The sequence below is a fragment of the Nicotiana tabacum genome, chromosome 13, assembly GCF_000715075.1.
Source record: "Nicotiana tabacum cultivar K326 chromosome 13, ASM71507v2, whole genome shotgun sequence".
Classification (NCBI taxonomy): domain Eukaryota; kingdom Viridiplantae; phylum Streptophyta; class Magnoliopsida; order Solanales; family Solanaceae; genus Nicotiana; species Nicotiana tabacum.
In genome coordinates this window covers 118,445,579-118,467,906 of record NC_134092.1, presented here as the reverse complement: position 1 = coordinate 118,467,906, position 22,328 = coordinate 118,445,579, and the positions used below count along the sequence as shown (strand labels likewise).

General features: G+C 35.7%; 2 protein-coding genes across 7 annotated transcripts; both read left to right on the top strand.

Moving 5' to 3' along the window:
- The first annotated feature begins 2,143 nt into the window (after window positions 1-2,143).
- LOC142167909 (uncharacterized) lies at window positions 2,144-8,480 on the top strand. Of its 2 annotated transcripts, none has more exons than XM_075228395.1 (6): window positions 2,144-2,427; window positions 3,557-4,865; window positions 5,019-6,252; window positions 6,366-6,453; window positions 6,550-7,401; window positions 8,176-8,480. In XM_075228395.1, exons 2-5 carry the CDS (start codon window positions 3,563-3,565, stop codon window positions 7,384-7,386), a joined length of 3,462 nt encoding a protein of 1,153 aa, XP_075084496.1. In that variant the 5' UTR covers window positions 2,144-2,427; window positions 3,557-3,562; the 3' UTR covers window positions 7,387-7,401; window positions 8,176-8,480. The 2 variants fall into 2 exon arrangements, with proteins under 2 accessions (XP_075084496.1, XP_075084495.1); XM_075228394.1 differs by having other exon boundaries at window positions 5,019-6,294.
- Window positions 8,481-15,988: 7,508 nt separating this feature from the next.
- On the top strand, window positions 15,989-20,640 carry LOC107817742 (putative small nuclear ribonucleoprotein G). Of its 5 annotated transcripts, XM_016643608.2 has the most exons (6): window positions 16,007-16,161; window positions 16,285-16,307; window positions 18,649-18,687; window positions 19,386-19,507; window positions 19,772-19,841; window positions 20,228-20,640. In XM_016643608.2, the coding sequence occupies exons 1-5, from the start codon at window positions 16,127-16,129 to the stop codon at window positions 19,832-19,834; spliced, it is 282 nt and encodes a 93-aa protein (XP_016499094.1). In that variant the 5' UTR covers window positions 16,007-16,126; the 3' UTR covers window positions 19,835-19,841; window positions 20,228-20,640. The 5 variants fall into 5 exon arrangements, with proteins under 5 accessions (XP_075084494.1, XP_016499094.1, XP_016499095.1 ...); XM_075228393.1 differs by lacking the exon at window positions 18,649-18,687 and having other exon boundaries at window positions 15,989-16,161; XM_016643609.2 differs by lacking the exon at window positions 20,228-20,640 and having other exon boundaries at window positions 16,008-16,161; window positions 18,652-18,687; window positions 19,772-20,066.
- The last annotated feature ends 1,688 nt before the right edge of the window (window positions 20,641-22,328 follow it).

Genomic DNA, 22,328 nt, shown 5'->3' with positions numbered 1-22,328 from the left:
TTTATCAAATAGCTTTACAAGCTGCAATAAACTGCCAAGTATCGTGAAATTATTATTAAGCACGATTTATGCTGAGGTCGTACGGCCCGATCTAGAGTGTCGTGTACACTGCCGAGGGACGTGCGACACGATCCATAGATGCATATATCCTGCCGAGGCGTTCGGCCCGCTCCACAAAAAAAGAGGACATTTTCTTATGTACCTCCGGAAGGAGAGTATATTTATTATAATATAAATTCGGGAGAAAGAACAATTTCTCTTAACAATTAATTAATTTAAACAGAAAATCAAGCATATGAGATTTCCATCCCTTATTATTTTTATCTAACTATATATATATATGTATGTATGTATATCAAGTAATATTAATTAAACAAAGAATATAATTTACACAAGTAATTCATGCTTTGAGTCCTAAACTACCCGAACTTTAGCATTAATAGTAGCTACGCATGGACTCTTCTCACCTCGTGCGTACGTACCCCCCACAATTAGCAACAATTGTTACTTTAATTACCTATGGGGTAATTTTTCCCTCACAAGATTAGACAAGAGACTTACCTCGTCTTGCTCCAATTTAATCTACTAGCAGGCATTTTCCTCGATTATACAACTTCGATTTGCTCGAATTTAACCAAAAATAATTCGATACAATCACTAAAATTTATAGGAATCAATTCTATAAGAAAATACCACATTTTCAATAAAATCCCGAAATTAATTAAAAATTCGTTTGTGGGGCCCATATCTCGGAATCCATCGAAAGTTATGAAATCCGACAACCCATTCAATTATGAGTCCAACCATACCAGTTTCGCTCAAATCCGACTCAGAATCGATACCAAAATCTCAAATTCGTTTCTATGAGATTTCTAAATAATTCCCAAATATCAATCTCAAAACACTAATTAAATGGTAAATTTAATGATATATTTGTGTATATTGACCAAATCCGAGTTATAATCACTTACCCCAATGTTTTTCCTTGAAAATATATCAAAATCGCCTCTCCTCAAGCTCCAATTCATCAAAAATGACAAATGGGACAAAGTACCCTATTTTTATAACTTACAGATCTGTCCAGTCCGATCAGGGAGCTCGATCACGGAGTCCGATTCTGGGGTCCGATCTTGGAGTCCGATCAGGAGCTCGGTCCTGGGGGCCGATCAGGGAGCTCGATCACGGAGTCCGATTCTGGGGTCCGATCTTGGGGTCCGATTAGGGAGCTCGGTCTTGGGGGCCGATCATGGAGTCCGATCAGGGAGCTCGATCAGGGAGTCCGATCATGGGGTCCGATTTTGATAGATAAGGGAAAAAACCAGATCAGCCAAAAACCAGCAAAACTCACTTCAACAGTCTCCCGACTTCAATTCTTGATCCGTTAACCATCCGAAACTTACCAGAGGACCTCAGGACTTCAACCAAATACACCAACAAGTCCTAAAACATCATACGAATTTATTTGAAACCTCAAATCACATCAAACGACGCTAAAATCAAGAATTGTGCTCCAATTCAAGCTTAATGAAACTTAAAGTTTCCAACTTCTACATTCGATGTCGAAACCTATCAAAGCAAATCCGATTGACCTCAAAATTTGCACACAAGTCATAAATGACATACCGGAACTATAAAAATTTTCTGAACTGGATTCTGACTCCGGTATCAAAAAGTTAACTCCCCGGTCAAACTTCCAAACTTAAATTCCTATTTAGCCATTTCAAGCCTAATTTAACTACGTACTTCCAAATAAAATTCCGAACACGCTCCTAAGTCCAAAATCACCATACATAGCTGTTGGAATCGTCAAAATTCTATTATGGGGTCGTTTTCTCAAAATGTTGACCGAAATCAAACTTGGCCTTTTAAAGCCAACTTAAGGAACCAAGTGTTCCGATTTCAATCCAAATACTTACAAATCCAGAACCAATCATCCCCGCAAATCATAAATCATTAAAAGCACATACATAAAGTTTTATTTTAGGTAACAGAGTTCTAAAAGTCAAAATGACCGGTTGGGTATTACAAGACCGAACAATGAACACCTCAAGTTTTGTGTAACTATAGCATAAATGAATAAACAAATATTATTGTAATTAGGATATATGTGTTTTCACATATATATTTTTGTTCACTTTTCCGCATATGAGCAAGGTGAGCATAATGGATTAATTTTTCTTCTTCAAACTTTGATACCATTATTGGAGTTTCAATCTGTTCGGGAATTTGGATTACACCTTTTCTTCTATTTTTATAAAACAAATCTTTTGGTCACTCTTTTTGTCAAACAAGAAATTTTCACTGCAAGCCCTTAAACATCTCACCTCATCCGTTCTTTTCAGAAAAAAGAATTATCGCTACAGCCCTCGCCTGACGCTGCATCTCGTTGCTCTTGGTCCTCCCCTTCGTCGCTATCAGACCACTCTGGTAAATTCTCCTCTTTTATTTCTGTCGCTGCCTTCTCCTCTCTATTTATTTCTTAACATCTGAATACTAAGTTTTGATTTATGAATTGATTTGTCATAAGAATGAATTGAAGTTTGATTTTTTGTATGTGGATAGATGGGTACTTATTTACTTAACTTGACTGAGATTTAGAGGAAAACGATAAATTAGGAAGTCATATGTTGCACTAAATTTTAAGAAATCAGTGTACAAGCAAATATCACTTGAATGAAGGGACTGCCTTCACTAAGAAAAGCATTAGAAGGAGAAAGGGGGATTAGAGAATAGAGGGAAGAAGAGGGAATGGAACAGAGAGAAGTGAGAAATAGGATTTCGTTCATTGATTGATACTCCCAAGTGCTATATAATTGTGTATATATACAGGCTCAATTTATTTAGCTAACTATTTATTACCAATGCTAATCTAATGTAATTAGCTAACTAACACTTATAATTAGTTATTCTAGCCATGAAGGAGTAGTTTGGATCAAACGAAAATTGTGTGGCCAATTCACTAACAAATCTCTTAAGAGTTTCTCGTAACCATGTAACTATGCCATCCTCAAGTTTACTGTAGAAGTTAGGAGCAGAAGAACACATAGCAAGATTAAAGATAAATTCAAATAACCACAACCTTATGAAACAATAACTTATGGGAATTTTTTTTTACCTTTTTAGTCTTCTCAGGGGAAAAGCTAGAGAAATTTGAACTCAAAAATGGTTTTCTGTTCATATATTAGTCTTCTTTTTCTTAATTTTCTTTTGTAGTCCCTTCGTCCAGAAGAGTTCATGATCATATTTCGTTATTCAATTAAACTTGTTTCATCATAATGTACACCTTCCTATTACATGATCCTAATTCCTTTGTAAATCTTCTGTAGTTTTCATATTTTAATTAGATTTTAGACAAGATAATCTAATAAAACATTGAACTATGTCTAGCAATATTCTCATAATTTTTGTGTTTTTTTACTTTTGTTCTTTATTATTCTCTCAGCAGAAGTTTTATGACATGTTGAAAGATTATAAATGCATTTCTCTTTTTTTTTTATTAAAACTCAATTATTACCGCATGGCTGACTTAGCTTGCTTTGTCGATATGTTTGTGCAGTTGATCATGGATAAAGGTTGGATGCATGAACGAAAGTTTTCTAAAAAATATATTGAGGGTGTTCAATCTTTTATGCAACTCGTTCGGTCAAACTTTGATCGAAATTCTAAAGTTCGATGTCCATGTCAAGACTGTTTAAATATAGATTTTCAAACACAAGAAGTAGTGTATGACCACTTGTTGATAAAAGGAATTACGGGAAGTTACGTGCAATGGATATACCATGGGGAACAATCGCAAAGGAGAGATAAAGATGAAGCAATTTACAACGATGACGAGGACGAGGACGAGGACGAAGATGAAGATGAAGAACATGACAACAATGATGGAATTAACGTTATGTTAGAAGATGTCAGTGGAAGATCATTTGCCAATTTTTCGGGGGAGACAATAACTGGTAATAATATATGTGGTAATATGCATGAGAAGGAAGCCAAAAAGTTTGACAAATTGTTGGAAGAAGCTGAACATGAATTATACCCGGGATGTCAGAAATTCTCAAAGTTGTCATTCCTTGTGAAGTTGCTACACTTGAAAGTGTACAATCATTGGAGTAATAAGTCATTTAATATGTTGCTAGAGTTACTAAGAGAGGTATTGCCAAATGGTGAGGCACTTCCTAAGTCATATTATGATGCTAGAAACATGCTGCAAGGTTTGGGATTAGGATACATTTCCATCAATGCTTGCAAATATGATTGTGTGCTTTATTGGGGTGAGCTTAAAGATAGACAAGAGTGTCCACATTGTGGTACTTCGAGGTGGAAAATTAATAACAGAAAGGATAAAAAGATTCCTCATAAAGTCTTGCGATATTTTCCATTAAAACCGAGACTTCAAAGGTTATTTATGTCAAGAAAAACAAGTGAGGACATGAGGTGGCATAAAGAAAAACGTCTTGATGAGCCAAATGTATTAAGGCATCCTGCTGATTGTGAAGAGTGGAAAGAATTTGACAAGAATCATGAGTGGTTTGCACAAGAACCTCGGAATATTAGACTTGGCCTTGCAACCGATGGTTTTAATCCATTTGGTAACATGAGCACAACTTATAGTATGTGGCCTGTCATTCTAGTTCCTTATAATCTTCCTCCTTGGAAATGTTTTAAGGATCCATTTATGTTAATGTCATTGCTTATTCCTGGTCCTCAAGCACCAGGAAAGGATATTGATGTTTATTTGCGTCCTTTGGTTGATGAATTGAATGAGTTATGGAGTGAAGGTGTAGATACATTTGATGCATCAATAGGGGAGTCCTTCAAGATGCACGCTGCTGTTATATGGACCATAAACGATTTTCCAGCTTATGGTAAGTTCTTAAATTCCTTACTGTCCAAGATGTCTAAATAATTGTTAAATAGAAGATTTTGTATACATTTTACTAGTATACTACTTGTAAGTAAGTTTATTATAGTTTAGGAATATAAACTAATGTGAGCATATATTATTTCTTATGGATTAGGTAATTTATCTGGATGGAGTACTAAGGGATACATGGCATGTCCTACTTGCAATAAAGATGCACCTTCACACAAGTTAAGAAGTAAAATCTGTTATATGGATCATCGCCGGTATCTTGAACCTAAGCACACATGGAGAAGAAGCAAAAAATTTGATGGTAAGATAGAAAAAAGATTAAAACCAAAACAGCTATCAGGAGATGATGTCTTACAACAATTGAATTTTCTTAGTACTTATAGACCAGGAAAACACCCAAATAATAAGAAAAGAAAACGTCTTCTTGAAGAGTTGAATTGGGTGAGGAAAAGTATTTTATTTGAGTTGCCATATTGGAAGAGCTTGAAGTTGCGACACAATTTAGACATCATGCACATAGAAAAGAACATTTGCGAGAATATTTTGGGGACAATACTGAATATTGAAGGAAAAACTAAGGACACATATAAAGCAAGACAAGATCTTAAGGATATGAACATAAGAAAAGAACTATGGTTACAGGATAATGGTTCTAGTTATACAATGCCGGCTGCTTGTTATAATATGTCAAAAAGTGAAAAAAAAGAGTTCTGTAAATTTTTAAAATCAGTTAAATTTCCTGATGGTTATGCTTCAAATATCTCATGTCGTGTAAGTGCGGATGATGATAAGATAACTGGACTCAAAAGTCATGACTATCATGTTTTGTTGCAACGACTGTTGCCTATTGCTATTCGTGGATTTGTAAATAAAGATGTCTCTTCAGCATTGATTGAGTTAGGCGATTTCTTTCAACGAATATGTTGCAAGACTTTGAGAAAAGATGACTTAGAACAACTAGAAAAGAATATAATTTTAATATTGTGTAAGCTTGAGATGATCTTTCCACCTGCTTTCTTTGATGTTATGGTACATTTGGCTGTGCATTTACCACGAGAGGCTATGTATGGGGGACCAGTACAATATCGTTGGATGTACAAAATTGAAAGATTTTTGTGCAAGCTTAAGCGTTATGTGCGAAACAAGGCACGACCAGAAGGTTCTATTGCAGAAGGCTATCTTATTGATGAATGTTTGACATTTTGCTCTATGTATCTTACTGGCATCGAAACTAGATTTAATCGTGAAGATCGAAATGATCATGATGGATCTAGTAACAAAGATGAACTTGTTCTGGACATATTCTCAAAGTGTGCTAGACCATTTGGAGATGGACACTATGATACCATACCAAAGAAAGATTTTGATATGGCTCGGTGGTATGTGTTGACTAATTGCGAAGAAGTAGAACCTTTTCTTCGGTAAGTTATTTTTCTCTCTATTGTTATTTTTCTGTTTTAAATAATTTATAAGTAATTTATTTTGCATACAGGGAGCATAAAGAAGAGTTGATGAAGCAAGTTGTTGCGAATATAGAAGAGAAACATAGAGAACAATTTCCTTTATGGTTCAAAAGGAAAGTAAGTAACTTTTTACGATAAGAATCATCTTAATGTGCTTAAATTCTAATTTGTTTTCCTCTTTACTAATTAAAAGTAATAATTTTTTCATTGTAGATTATGCAATTATATAATAAGGAAAAGTCAGTGTCTATCAATAAGTTATATCCTTTGGCAATAGGACCTGATGTGCGTGGAAGAACATATACTGGGTGTACCGTAAATGGTGTTAGGTACCATATTCAAAGACGCGATGAACTACGTAAAAGTCAAAATTGCGGTCTAGTTGTTGAAGGCTATCATGAAAATGAGGTGATTGATTTTTATGGTATTATAACTGACATGATTGAGTTAGAGTATCTTAATGGCAATCCAGTTCTGCTATTTAAATGCAAGTGGTTTGATCTTCGCAAGAAGACAGGGATGCAAAAAGATAAAAATTTTACGAGCATCAATGTTAATAGATTTTGGTATGAACATGATTCTTTTGTACTAGCGACTCAAGCAAGGCAAGTATTTTATATTGATGATCCGAAGTTGGGAGAAAATTGGCGAATTGTCCTAAAATTTCAAGATAGACACTTATATGATGTGCCAGAGATGCAAAATTCAAAGACAGAAAATGGCGAATTGTATATTACAAATGATGAAGTATATCAAGATGTATCACTTGAAAGTAATTCAATTGTCAATGATGCGGATAATATGCTGAGTCAACTACATAGAGATGATGTTGATTCGATTACCCTAGATGCAACTGTAATTGAATTGAAGGCTCAGACAGAACATGAAGTTGGTTATGACGAAGAAAATTCTGACGAAGAGGATGACACAATGGTAGAGTACATTAGTGATCATGAGGAGAATGAGGGGAATGAAGGTAATAATAGTACTAATGACGATGAAGTCGATAACACAGATGATGATGATGATGACATTGGTTTTATGATGTAACCTCATAATAGTAAGGTCAGTAACCTGTTGCTGGTATGCATCTTTTTTAAATTTATTATGTTGGCGATTGGGCGAATGGGAGGTTTTAAATAATTAGGACATTTATAGATATCTTGAGGTAATATCCGCCTATGTAGGTCTCTCTGTCCTCTTTTTATTCTACTTTAAATGTCTAGAGTAAATTCTCCTTTTGTTTTCTCTTAAATGTTAACTTTATTAGTGTCTATCACATGAACTCTGAATAGTGAAAGAGTAAATAAATCATCCGCTTAATGCTTTAAGCGTATGAACAGATGGTTGGCATATTGCTATTCCTTTCTTTTATGTATCCCCAACTTGCTGAGGCCTTTCGTTTTATTTGGAAATTGTCTTGGTCCTCTTGGATGAGGGGGCTTCAAGAACTCATTCCTAGCTCGGAGGTATATCTTTTACAAATTTATGAGTTGCTTAGATTCATGCTTGTCGCCATGTCAACTCAGCTTTTTTCTAAGCCATCACAAGGAGCAGATGTATTTAGCACCAATGTGATTCGGTGGGAATCCTCGTTCTTTTTAGGGAAAAGTATATAGAGACTATACATTTTTCTTCTTCCTTTCTTTTCTCCTCTTTCTGTTGCGTTTTATCTTATACCTAGCAAGAGTGCTTTTATTGGTAGTAGATAATTTTGATAAGTATATTACTACATTTATGTTAAATTACTTATTTGTGGTGTTGTATGTAAGGATATTTATTTCTCTGAGATTCTTTTTGGTGAATAATATGGTCTGTCACATAAAAATTTATTGTCAGGCCAGGGAAAAAGAAAAAGAAGCAACAACTTTGGTTTGAGTGGCATTTGCAGAAAAGAGATGGAAGAGGCTTCTCTGCCAAATGAGACAACATTATTGAAATTCTTGTTCTCTATCTTATTTTGTTAGAATACAGTTTAGCAGTAGGCATATGACTCTTGTTAGCTCTAACTGTTGTAATAGTCTTGTAAACTCCTTATGTTGAGATGCCTTTTGTTAGTCATGTGTATGATAAAGTATTTGCAGATTTGTTGAGACTCTTGATGGTTTTGACAACTTAATTTGTAACTTTTTTTATTCAGAGTATCGTGATGTTTTCAGGCATTTTATTTATTTTATCACATGATATGTCAACAATATAGTCTAATAATAATAATAGTTCAGAGTAAATTGAGTTTGTGTTATGCATGTTTATTGACGGATATAGTTCTAATTTTTGTTGTGTTTTGATATTTGTGTTTTGGCGTCTCAAGGTTAGTTAGCCTAACAAGCATTCAGGCAAGGATAGACTTATTAATTGTGATTAGTGAGCTAAAGAAGTGTGCTATTTACTTTTATTTATAATAAAATGATGAGCAAGATATAAGATTAAATTGGTAAATAAAGGAGGGTCATTTAGGGTACTAACCTTCTAATCTCAAGAAATTTTGAAGTGGAAGCTAAATTTTTGTAGCAGCAAGTGTTCCTTGGGTTCTATTAAATTTTAATTTGGGTTTTTGGTTTTCTATTTTCTAAAGTTAGACATGGCAATTGAATCAAAATGCATATAGTTTTGATTTGAGTTCTTTCAATTTTGCAGGTCATATAGACTTCATAATAGAACTTTATAAAATGAGATTCAAGTTTCTCCAACTTGATAATTTTTCAAGGTGGGTGCTTCAGTCATAAGGTTAATTAGCCATAAAGTAATTTTATGTATCATACGTGAACAAAACTATATCTTTTAGTTTTTAACTATAATTTTTTTTTGTCGCCAATAATTGCACTATTCAACTACAAAATTCAAGTTGTAGCCATTTAAAAATTATATTTTTCGTGACAAAAATTTTGTTGTGACTAAATTGTAGGTTAAATAGAGACAATTAAATAATTGTCACTATTTGTTCGCACTATTAGCGACAAAAACTAATGTCATAATAAATTATAAACTTTTGTAGCTAAACTTTACCATGTTTATCTACAAATTTTATTTTGTCACTATTGTAATAACGCATTTTTTGTGACGAATTGTTTTCGTGTCCAAAGTGTTACTAATTTTAAGACAAATTATGATTTGTCACAAATTGGGTGCATCATTAGTGACAAAATAATATGTCACCAATAATATAAAATTCGTGGCTAATGTTATTAAATAATGGCGCCAAGTTATTTTTGGTGGGAAACTTTAGCGGACAAAAACTTTTACTACGAAATTATATGTTTCGTCACTAAAAGTATGCGGATTATGTATCTAAACACGAAACATAATTTTCGTCACGAAAAGTGAATAATTAGTGACGAATTTTATGTCGTGGCTAAAAGTTTTGTAGCTAAATATCACATTTGTTGTAGTGATAGGCCTCGTTCGAAGCCATTTCCAATCTGTATTTCAGCGTCGTGTACTCTTGGCCGAGGGCATCGCGTTCTGCAATGGTCGAGGCATGTTATTCACTAAGATCCTCATTCAACTGAGACCATTTATCGGCCTTCTCTCTCATTACTCGGAGTTGCACTTTGGTCGATGCCAGATCCTCTTTGGTGGCATCTCGCTCTGATGCTAGGAGATCCTTTTGCCCTTAAGCTCATCGGATGAAGCCTTGACCTCATCCATCTCTGACCTGAGCTGATCGGTTAGGGTTATTTTCTTCTGGACCTGCGAGGTTGCGGCGTTAGCATTTGCATTTAAATTCTCGATATCGATCTCTAGCACTTTTACATATTCAATAAGAAAGGCATGATCATGTTTCACTTTTGAAGCCTCCTTTTGGGCTTTCTCTAGCTCGGCTTGGAGGGCAGTACGGCCAGTCATGTCCCTAAGGACTTCATCCTTCTGCTCGCAGAGAGCTTTGTACATCTCTCTTTTCCGGACCTACTCCTTGAGCTCGAATTCGAGGTGGCTCACCTCCATATAGGACCGGTGAAAACTGTCATGATAAAGCACCGATGCCTAAGACATAAAAAGAGAAAAATCATTAAAATGCCGTTAAGGCAAAAAGAACTCTTTAAATATACGAAGAGAAGAAGGTATACCCTAATTAGCGCCCGCTGAGCTTCGTTGAAGAGGCTTGGCCTGTCTACCTCATTCATCTTTACTTGGTTCTCTTTAGTTACCAAGGAACGAAGATAGATAGCCACTCCGACTGGCCCGGATAGTGGGCTAGTATCCACCAGTACTGCGAACATGACTATCTTCTTCCAGTCAGGGTCCACACTCAGGGTTGGAAACTACCTCTCGAGCTTTGGGCTCGAACTCAGCCCATCTGACCCCAGCTGCACAACGCTTTTCGAGATCTCCAGGTGGCCAAAGCTGGAGTAATCCTCTAGCACGCCGACATCTACGCCCTCAAAAAATGAGTTAAGGGCCTCGTCCACGGCCCGGGACGCCTCGGTCGATTTTTCTGCGGCGGCCCGAGCCTCGTCCAAAAAGGCCTCTATATGAGGCGGTGACTTCAGAACGTGAATAACATCGGCCATTTTTCGAGGCGACCTCCCTCGAAACTGGAGGAGCTTCTTGCGAAGCAGTAGCTACTTGATCTTCTTCGATCCCCGAGCTATAGGGGACTCAGACTTTCGAGCATCCTCTTTTGGGGGCGCCACTCCAGGTCGACATTAATCAACTTGTGAGTGATGGAGAGATAATCCTTAAGCAGGAAAAGAGCTTCAGAATTCGGGACACGGGTATTGGAAGGTTTATTGGTGCTTATTCCCACCCCAACCATGATCCTTTTCTTCTTCTTAGCCTCGGTAGGAGCGTTCAAGGAGTCAGATGACCTTTTCTTCTTCGTCATTTTCTCCTTCCTCTTTGTAGCAGCTTCGGCAATAGGTTGCAGTGAAGCAGAGGTTTTTTTAGATGGGGACAAGGCCACGATGTTTGGTGGTCTTGGGCAAACCTATGGAAGGAAAAGACTTAGTCAAAATAATGATAAGATGAAAATGACCCAAAGGTAAATTCAACCAGAAGAAGGGGAACATTCACTATGAGAACGAGCCTCCCACTAGCCTTTGGAAAGCTTGCGCCACTCACGCGTGGAATAAGTGAGTTGTTTGCATATGCCCTGGACCTACTCCCTAAAATGAGGGACCGCTTTGGGGACTCGGGTGACAACTGCATGTCAAATAAGACAAATAATTAGAGAAAAGAGTAGATTCAAAGGAGTACTTTGACAAATTAAGAGGAAATAAACTTATGTTTTTAGTTCCACTTCTCGGTGAATGGCAAGAACTCGAAAGGAATAAGGTATTCGGTCTTTATCCGAACAAACCTCCCCTGCCAGCCTCGATCCCTGTCCTCGTCTACACAGGAGAATATAGGTTTCTTTGCCCGAAAGGTGAGCTTAATTGACCTCCATCAAAAGATTCGAGGGCTGTAAACTCGGAGAAGATAGTCAACCGTGAACCGAGGCTATCTGTATTGTTAGCGAATTGATGGAGAAGGGTCATGATCCTCCAAAAAGACGGGTGGATCTGCCCGAGGCGAATTTCGTACCTCTTACAAAAATTGAGGATCATCGTATCCACCGGATCGAACGTGAAAGGATACGTATAAATGCTTAAGTATCCTTCCACGTGTGTCATGATATCCTCATCGGGACTAAAAATGACTTTGTTTTTGCCTTCCTATCTGCAATCCTCTCGGACCACTTGGAGCATCTCCTCGGTTATGGAGCAGAAGTACCTCCACGCCTCTTCACCTCGGTCTCCTTGTTTGGAGACTTTTCCGACCTTGAAGTCGTTATCGATGGAGTAGCCTCCCGGGATAAATTCTATGAGAGGAGGTTTCGAGGCTATTACCGGAAGGGTTGCCTCGGTGCTTGTGGCCGAGATAAAAGTCGAAGGTGCAGTATTTTGGGGAACCAACATTTAAGTCTTAGCCATCTTAATCTGGAAATATGAACGTTTAAAGGTTGATATGAAGGTTTGAAGGTAAATTATGGAAGTTTGAAGACAATAGATGAAGATATGAAGATGTGAAGAACAACTTATGAAGATTTGAAGGATTGATGATGATGGTAGGCTATAATCTCGTGTTTTAGTCGCTTATTAAACTTTAATTTACTGCACTTTATTCGTGTTGAACTTTAATTGATAGTGTTTTGCACTAATTATGTATTTTATGCCTTGTAGGATTGATTCCGAGTTATGTAGATGTTATGAAATGAATTCGAGCTATTTGGAGCTTTGAAGTCTAAGTAAAAGCCCAGTGGATTAAGCCGGGATCGCATTCGGGGGCCAAAAACTACGTTTGGATATCAAAAAAAAAGGAAAATTCTGTACTCTGAGAAAATCCCACAGCCGCGGTGTGTGGGGCGCCGCGCATGTACAAATTCTTGATGCCTAACAAACTTCAACTCTTAGGAAATCCCCACTAACGCCCTGCATGGCGTGTCGCCCCATGCGGTGCGCTTGTGCAAATTTTACCGAGTAATTGTCCTATTTTGCGGGGAGAAGGTGTTTTTATCTGGGCCCGACCCTACTTGGTATATATATATATATATATATATATATATATATATATATATATATATATATATGGAAAAATATTATTTTCTGGAATTTTGACATATTGGAGACCTAAGGAGGCTAAGGAGGAGTTGGAGAAGCAAAATCACAAGGAATTCATCATCCAATCCTCACTCAAGATACGAGTTTGGATCGTTTTATGTTTTTCTTTACTTTAAACATATTTATGATGAATTGCTCCATATCTATAGAGTAGTTCTCTTTAGGATTTGATGGATTTGGTGTATTAATATTTGTTTATAGATTATAACTCTAGTTTTTATGTATTGAATCGTTTTGGATGGTTTAATTATTGTATCTATATTCACACGTTCATGTAATCGAAAAAGGCATAACTTATGATATCTTTGTATTATCTTGTTGGTCGAATTCATTCATTCTTCTTAGTAATCGAAGGAGGCTAGTTGAATTGTTGACTAAACCTAGTCAGGAGGATAATCGAGAGAGGTTCTCCTAAAGACACTATGTATTCTTGCATATCTTCACATGCTTAAATTGGTTCATCTCGTGAGGTTAAAACTTAATCGAGAGAGAAGTTTTTGCTGAACGTTTGAATTAATCATTGAGCGAATTCGAGAGACTCACTTGAACATTAAAAGTGAATTATCTAGAGTTAAATCCCATATAATTATCTTGTATCTATCCAATCAACTCCTATTTTTTCCCATTGATATCTTCCTTTGCTTGGTCCTTGCTTCAATTGGCATTAGTCAATTAGCTCTAGATTCTTAGTTAATTATAGTTTTAATCACATAAATCTAAATTGTTGATCATCTTGGATAGCAATCTAGCTACAACCTACGATAATACTGTTTAACTCCAATCCCTATGGATACGATATTATACTATACTATATTTGAATAGCGAGCATAATTAAAGTGGTGTTTAGCGCTCGTCAGATGAGCAGATAGAAAATTCGAGGGTAACTCAGGAAGGTTCGAAATCAGATAGTAAAAAAGTAAAAAAAAAAAGGAAATCGGAGCTTTTATAGGAAAGAAATAATGAATGTGTGGCGTTTCACATTCGGTAACTACCAAGGATGGTCAACCAGAGGCTGACACGTGTCCGAAGTCAGAGCGATATAACTGATAGGACGTTTCAGTTCGCCAGCTTGCTTATGGAGTACGAAGGAAGGAACCAAGGTCAATTAATCACTTCTCGTCGTTCCTATAAATCTACTCTCTGAGAAATGAGGGGACTATCAATGTACGGATAAAATTGGGGATAAAGTTACCCCCAATTTTTCGATGAAGAAACGAGAGACAACATGGTTCAACACTGGCTCAGGTAAAGCCGAGGGCGCCCACAGATCAGAGCCCGAGGGAACGAATGACACGTCAAGAATCAGACATCAACCAGATATCCGCCATCAAAGATTCGAGGTTAAAGGGAAGGCGGTTAGAGAGGACGAACGAGGAGCCGAAATATCCGCCATCAACCAGATATTACGGCGCAGATACGCCCGATATCAATTGCAGATCGTGTTTTACTAGAAGAAAGAGATTTTTACCTTATTTAGACTTGTACTAGGATTGAAACTCCCCTATTATATAAATGGGAGAACATTTTCATTTTTTACCACTTTAGCACGCATATCAAAGCAAAGAAGTCTACTTTTGTCTTCTAGCTATGTTCAAAGTGTTATTTAGTTGTTCATTTCTTTGGTTGCAACCGAGCTCATCTCGAGTGCTCGATCGGAACCGATTTCTAGCATTCAAACTTAACGCCATGCTTAATTGTTTCATCACATTTGGTTTGATCGCCTTGTTTTCCTTTAATTCAATTATTTTTTGTTCTTAGATCGTTCGTGCTAAATTAAATCACGTATCCTTTAAACTGTGTACAAATTTAATTGTTACTCATTTTAAGGGTAAACAACTAGTCTCAAGAAAGTGTTCCATTAGAAAAACATAAGGAGCTTAGCACATTATATAGCAGTATAATTTACGTAAAAGAATAGTCAATAGATTGTTAATTAGTCACAAGTTAATAAACCTAATAAATATAGTCTATAAGTTAAATTTTATAAATGCCGATGGTAATAGGACTGCAATCCGCAAAATATTCGAATGGGTAACGAGATTTAGTGAATAGAATCCAGACCTATATACGAGGTAATAGCCATTGTGTTACACCAAGTGAAAAGTTATAAGTCGAAGAAAAAAAGAACTTAGATAATTGATAAAATAGAGACCGAGCAAGTGTTGCCCGAAGCATGAAAAAAGGGGTTATTTCTAATGCGAACTAGTTTTTAGTAAGGGAAAATGATGCCGATACATCAAACATTTACATTATATTTATTATTTATAGCTATACTTTTAACAAATTTATCATCTGCAGCTATATTTGAATGTTATAGTAAATTCATAAAATAAGAGATTAACTGTTTCGAACTAAAATAATAGAACAACAAGCTCTCGTAGCTCAGTTGGTTAGAGCATCCGCTTAGTTACGAAGGTCTTGAGTTAAGACTCTCAACACGAATATTTTATTTTTCTGTATTCTGTATTTCACCTTGATAGTATTCGTTGTATCATTTGTATACACCCTTGTATTTCGCCTTGGTTACAATTGATACATATTGATACATATTGTATTCGTTGCACGAATGAATACAATTGCACGAACGAATACAGTTGATATACGTTGTATTCGTTGCGCGAATGAATACAATGGACACAAGCTATATCCGTTGCGTATTTGAATAGAAGTGATACAAGTTAGTAACAATTGAATAGTAGCTATAAATGATAATTAGACAAATTATAGCTACTAGGCTCTAAACTATAGCAGTTTATGAAAATTCCTCTTTCTAGTATTGCAATTTATGGGATTTAATTGGATTTTTTTGATGTTTCTAGTTAAATTTTCTTTTTTTCACACTTTCCGTTATACTTAATAGTCAGAGTTTGTCAAATACTTAGTAGAGATCAAAGGTGCTCATTTTTGATAAATTTAAAGGATCAAAATAGCTGAGGAGTATATTTAAGAGATTATTTATATTCAAATAGTCAAATATAAGGGATCATTTTTGTCACAGTTGGATTGAGAGCTGGACTCTTAAATGTGGGCCCGGTTTATAGCCCAAATGGGCTTGGGTTTTCTAAACCGAATAAAGAGGGGGATTGAGAGCTAGAAAACAATTTAGTCGGGACTCTGAAAAACCTCCAAAATCTTGCACTCTCCATCTTATCAAGCAGTGAGCAAAGAGTAGAAGACAAAGGGTTCAAAGGATGAGCAGGTCGGGTCAACCTCCGGATCTCAAAAAGTAGGTTTTTTCTCTCATGGACCTTAGCTTCTCATTTTCCTGTACTTTTTTTTTCCTTTTCCTATGTGAATTTGGGGATTTCTTATTCCTTTGAATTTATTCCGTTTTGTTTGCTTTCTGCAGGTATATGGACAAGCAACTTCAAAGTAAGTTACTAATGCTTTATGTTCTTACGTACTGCTTTATTTGGATAGTTAATTTGTTTTTTCTGCAGTTTATTCAGATTTTAAGTATTTTTTGTCAAACGTTTAGGGTTTGTGCTTCAGGCCTCTAGTAGACTACCCTTCTTGGGTTTACGGGATGCGTATGCGATTGACACATAGGGATTCTCATTTTGTTTATGCTGCTTTCATTCTTCAATCCATGTGAAATACCAACATTTACATACACCTATGCGTTTTAAAACTATGATGTTTGAGTGTGTTGATAACTTATGTTAATTTTACGTGCTATTTCTGTGTGTTGATAACTTATGTTAATTTTACCTGCTATAAGAAACAGAGGCTGTCAAAAACCTTTTGTATGCACGGGCCATTATCTTTTGTTAGACATTATTCAAAATAGACACTCTATGTCATCTGTGGACTAGACACGATAAATCATCCTCTCAGAAATAGATGTAAGCCAAGGATGAATCCGATGTGCTTGATTATATCATCCATGACTCAGCTTCAACAAAGAATATTGTCTAGAAAAAAAAAGAAAAATATTGATCTAAGCGGCATTGGCTAGAGACGCCTATTTTTCATAGTGTTCTCAAGGATTTCTTCTGAAACAAAAATATCCGTCGGGTTTGAATATCATAGTTGAACCACAATGCTCCCTTTAATTGGAAACATTACTTTGCTGTGTTTCCTTTTTCCTTTTTCTTTTTATTAGATATATTAAGGGGAACCTTGGCGTAACTTGTAAAGTTGTTGTCATGTGACCAGGAGGTCACGAGTTCGAGCCTTGGAAACAGCCTCTTGCAGAAATGCAGGGTAAGGCTGCATACAATAGACCCTTGTGGTCCGGTCCTTCCCCGGACCCACGTATAGCGGGAGCTTAGTGCACTGGGCTGCCCTTTGAGGAGGTGGTTGTAATGAGGAAAGAAGATAATAAAATTGAACTAATTCACTTGCTTTTTAATTAGTTGTTCCAAAAAAAAATCTGTTAAGTAAATCAGTCTCATTTCAAGCCCATAGGCAGACTTCTTAGTTAGTACACATCCTAGAACTGATGTCAATTTTTTAGTTGTTTATGCTTGGAAATTTCGATTTATTGCTATCCTCTTAAGGTCGTTCGTGATAGCTATCAGGGTTCGTCACTCATGGTTTGTGGTTGCTTCAGCGAAATCATGATTTCATTGTAAAGCCAAAGTGAGTGGAGATATTTTGGACTCCATTGTACTCCTTTGATTTCATATTTCACTCTTGGGTCAAAACTTCATTATGGCCATACAACTCTATCTTTAACATACAACACCACATTCTTGAACCTGCATTCTTGGAAGTGTTTTTTACAATAATCCAAAAGCTGGAAAATGCTGTATTTCCTAGTTGGGGCAAGTTGCATTCTGCTTGCAATTGGAGTGTAAATACATCTTTTCTAAATGCCTATTTGGTATTTCGGTTGTAGCTAAGCAGGGAAGGAAAGAGAAGTCCATCATTAAAGGATGTAGAAAATACATAACTTCTGGGCTTAGTTCAAGTGGCAAAGGCTAAGGAACTTGTGGCATAGGTCACTTGTTTGAGCATGGGCCACGCAAACTACGCCTAATATTTAAGTGGAGAAGGGTAGAGGGGCGGATCCATTATCCTCCAGTTCCAAAGGCTGCTATTGGTCCTAAGAATTGGACCTGGGCAGATTTCTTGGTCATAAAAAAAAATACATAATTTTAATAAGCTCGGAACTTTCTCTTTTCTTTTCCACATATCGATAAGCTGCAACAGATGCTCTTCGTGTGTTTCTTGCAGGAACTAGCGCTGTGTCATGGTTCCTTACTAGATTAGGAAATATTATCTTCCAAATGTTGCTCTATTCTTATGTTTAAAACAATCTCTTACTTTTCTTCCAAAAAAAAAAAAGATGGAAGAGGGAAGAAAATGACAAGTCATGAGTTAAAGTAATTCTTGTAAACTAGGAGGAGGTTGTGGTTCATGAGCAAGTGAACCGTGTTAAAATTGCTGAGTCTTAGCTCAGCTGATATCTGATGGATAAAAGTTCCTATTCTCTCTTTTATAGCATTCTCCTCATTTGCATTTTCTTTGCTTTCTGTCAATGTGTATGCTTTTCTTGTAAGTCATAAAAGAGGGTAACAACTGAACAAGACAGATCGATTTCGTTGAGTGAACCTTATTCTTTGTAAGGGCATTTGTTTTTTTTTTCTCCTTTTGATAAGGAAAAGTTATAGGAAAAGCATTCGTACCTATCATGAACCAAATGAAAACAAATAATGTTAGGCGATTTTAAATGGTTTAGTCTGATCCTTGTTTAATTTATTTTCAGTAGAACTCCGGTTAACTGCAACAAGCAAGCATTCGGCAGGCATGTCCTATCATTTTAATGTTAGTTTATTGAACTAGTCATTGGTTTTAAGATAAAGAATATTCTTTAAGTGGTTTTTAGGGCTCTTAAGTTTCTGGACAAACTGCACTGTGAAGTGTAGTTGCTTGGCTATTGCTATCTTCTGCACTGCTTACATTTGTCCATGCAAAATTGCTAGATATCTTTAGATAAATAAGGTAATGTTATATATGAAATCAACATCATTAGATTGCTGGTGGTGTGAAAATTACAATAAAACAAGTCCGTATTGACTGTGTAAATAGCGAATGAAGTTGAGCATGACCTTTACATCTTGCGTGTCATGTACAATTGCCATATTGCTAAAAAAAGACAGCATTGAAATGCATACAAACTTAAGACTATCATTTTCCATTGAAAGTGCAACTTTTGTCCAAGCATAGATGTCTCTTCACTTGAATAAATAACTTATCTTTTTGAAGCTGGAAATTGCATCAGCCTTGCATGCGTTCCTACATAGAACTTGTTGATAGTGCAATTGAACAGAGTTCTTTTTTAAAATTTCCCTATATCATTTTTTAATGAGAGAGGCTCAATCTTTATGGTCTGCACACACACACACACATATATGTTAGTTAATTGCCTTATGAGGTTATATGTTAGTTAATTGCCTTATGAGGTTGCTATCACATTTGAGTAATGCTTTTTATCTTTTATAGTCAAGCTGAATGCCAACCGCTTAGTCATCGGCACTCTTCGTGGGTTTGATCAGTTCATGAATTTGGTCATTGACAACACTGTGGAAGTTAATGGCAATGAGAAGAATGAAATTGGCATGGTGGTGAGTCTCTTATTCCCTTTTCTTTTTCTCCCTTCCTCTTTGCAGTTCATCTCTGGATGTTTGGATCTCATATCCGTGTATACAGGTGTAAAAGCCAGACTGTTAATATATGATCAACAAGCCTATTTTCTTTGGAACCGCATTTGATTTTTTCTAATTTGATGAGATTTTGTTGCTTTAACTGTTACTTTTTAATCTGGAAAAGCTACATAAGGATAAATGTCCCGTAAGTGAATGTAAGCTGGTCCTTAATTTCTCTTTCAGGTAATTCGCGGTAATAGTGTGGTGACTATTGAAGCATTAGAGCCAGTTGCCAGAGCGCAGTAGCTCTAAGGTATCTTTGTCTATGCTCTAGATTCTGCTGCTGCTCTTTAAGGAACATATATTTGTACCAAGTTATTCAGTATTTGACTAGATGACAGTTAACATGACAATGGATTTCAAGTTTGTTTTTTGATGCTCTCTCTATTCATGTAGAGGACAATGTGCTGAATGTAATTTCTCTTGTGTTTCATTTTTCCCCCAATTAAAATGAGCATAATGTGATGATTACTCCTTTTAACGCTCTAAAGTAAAAGGTGTTTTCTGCTATTTTCAGTAGTCATAAAAATAGGCTCTCATAAAAAGAGAGCTTTAGTACCATTTCTCAATGGAAGGGCTGAAAAATAGAAAGATACCTTCTGACAAACTGGAGAAAATTTTATTTGTTATTTTTTGCAGATTTGTTTGTCCAGCCGCCAAAGTTCTATAATACAGTCAAGCCTCTGTATAACAACCTCATTTGTTCAAGATATTTTTAGATGTTATAGCGAATTGATGTTATAGAAAATATATATTATTACAGAAAATGAAATTTGGTTCCGAAAAAAATTGGCTTTTATAGTGAAGTGCTGTTATACAAGGATGCAGTTATAAAGAGGTCTGACCGTATGTGCTATGTCAAGTGATAAGCAGTTCAGTGACCCAAGATTTCAAGATTTTTATACTTAAAAAGTGACCATTATACCAAAATCTTATTTATCAGCACTTAATGTAAATGGAAGATACTAAATTCTAGGTAAATAGGCTATGCTGTAATATCATATTATTGATACAGTGCGTATCTCAGTCATCAAATCACTTTTATGCTTTTATTACTCTTGTTAACTTATGATTTATTTTTGAACTAATAAAGGTGAACTTTTCAGTGAAAAGTCAAAAACCACTTGGTGGAAATCATGAGCTGATACTTGGTCAAAATACTAAGTTGATTGGCTGGCGAAAACTAATTGCATTCGCTAGCCTAAAAATGTATAAAATATGTATATTATATGTATGTAATCACACAAATATAAAAAATATATATATTATCGGCTATTACTTTTGAAAACGGATAAAAATAAATATTTCTCATGATACTTCCTAAAGAGTTAGATGGTAGCTCAATATAAGTAATTAAGAGGTGTTATATTTAGCCTATATAAATGTAATCTATTCAACCCATCCAAGTTTGATCGAGTTGGATCGGGGATGAATTCATTAATGGGCCGAATTGGACTGATTGGATTTGTGTGAAGATCCCTTTCATTAATGGGTCTATGCATCCCAAATTAACTCACTAGTGTTGGGTCAATTTGAACAACCGATATAGTGTAAATTAATTCGTAATGAAAACCCAAATAGCCGCTAACCTAATTTCTTAAACTATAAATAGTCGGGGGATGTATAATGTATATACGATTTATGTATAATATATGCATAACTATGTATAATGTATGTATACCGGCTAAAAAAAGTAAATATTAAATCTGACGGGCTATTTGTGTAACAACCCCTTTTTAACTCGCTCAAATTTGACATAAGCGCAAAGCTTCTGGGCCGTACTTGTATAACTAGGATTAAAGTGAGGAAATAGAGTTAATACGTTTTCTTATTACGAAAAAGTGAATTCCCGTCAAGCAATAGTACAATAATAGCAACAATCCAGTATAATTCACTAGTGGGGTCTGGGGAGGGTAGTTTGTACGCAGACCTTCCCTCCCTCCAAGAACTCCCCACCTTGCTCTTGGGATGACTCGAATTCACAACCTCTTGGTTGGAAGTGGAGGGTACTCATCAGTAGAGCAACCCTTTCGCAAAATTTTAAGATATTAATGGCTAATTTTAAAGCAAGAGAAGCAAAGTTTTTATTAGAAATTCTGCCTTTTCATAAGATTTAGAAGCACTTCTGCAACTCTCTCGCAAAATTTTTAAATTTATGGAAGTTTCTCAATGGTAATTTAGGCCTATAACATCAAAGCAGAAATTTTGAAATTCTATCCATTTTCACAAGTAATTAAAGTGAAATGCGTGGTGTTAGTATGTAAATTATAATTGCAAGATGCTCAAGGGCTATCTACTTCATTTGCTAAGTGACTTGTTTAGATTTAGTATTAAATTTATTACTTCTTGAGACAGGATTTTGGACGTTGACTGAAATACTTTGAATTCAAAATTTGCACTATCACCAAATCCTCCCTTGTGTAAAGAAATCTGGTATTACTACAGCAATTCTGTTGTGTTTACTAAGAGAAAATACAAATCTGATAAAATTAGAAACTATGTAAAAATAATTACATAATTTCTATAATTAAAAATATTTAAACAATATATAAAAAGTTATAGTCAAATGAAAAACTGTTTGACTCACCATAAGCCAATGTTCCTCACCTGCAACGTATTTTTGAATATTATGATTAATTATTAATATTACTCATTAAAATATTCTAAGCGAAGATGTTAGCAATACCACTAGATTATGGTGATATAATTAGCAATGGTTAGTAAATTACGGATTGATGTG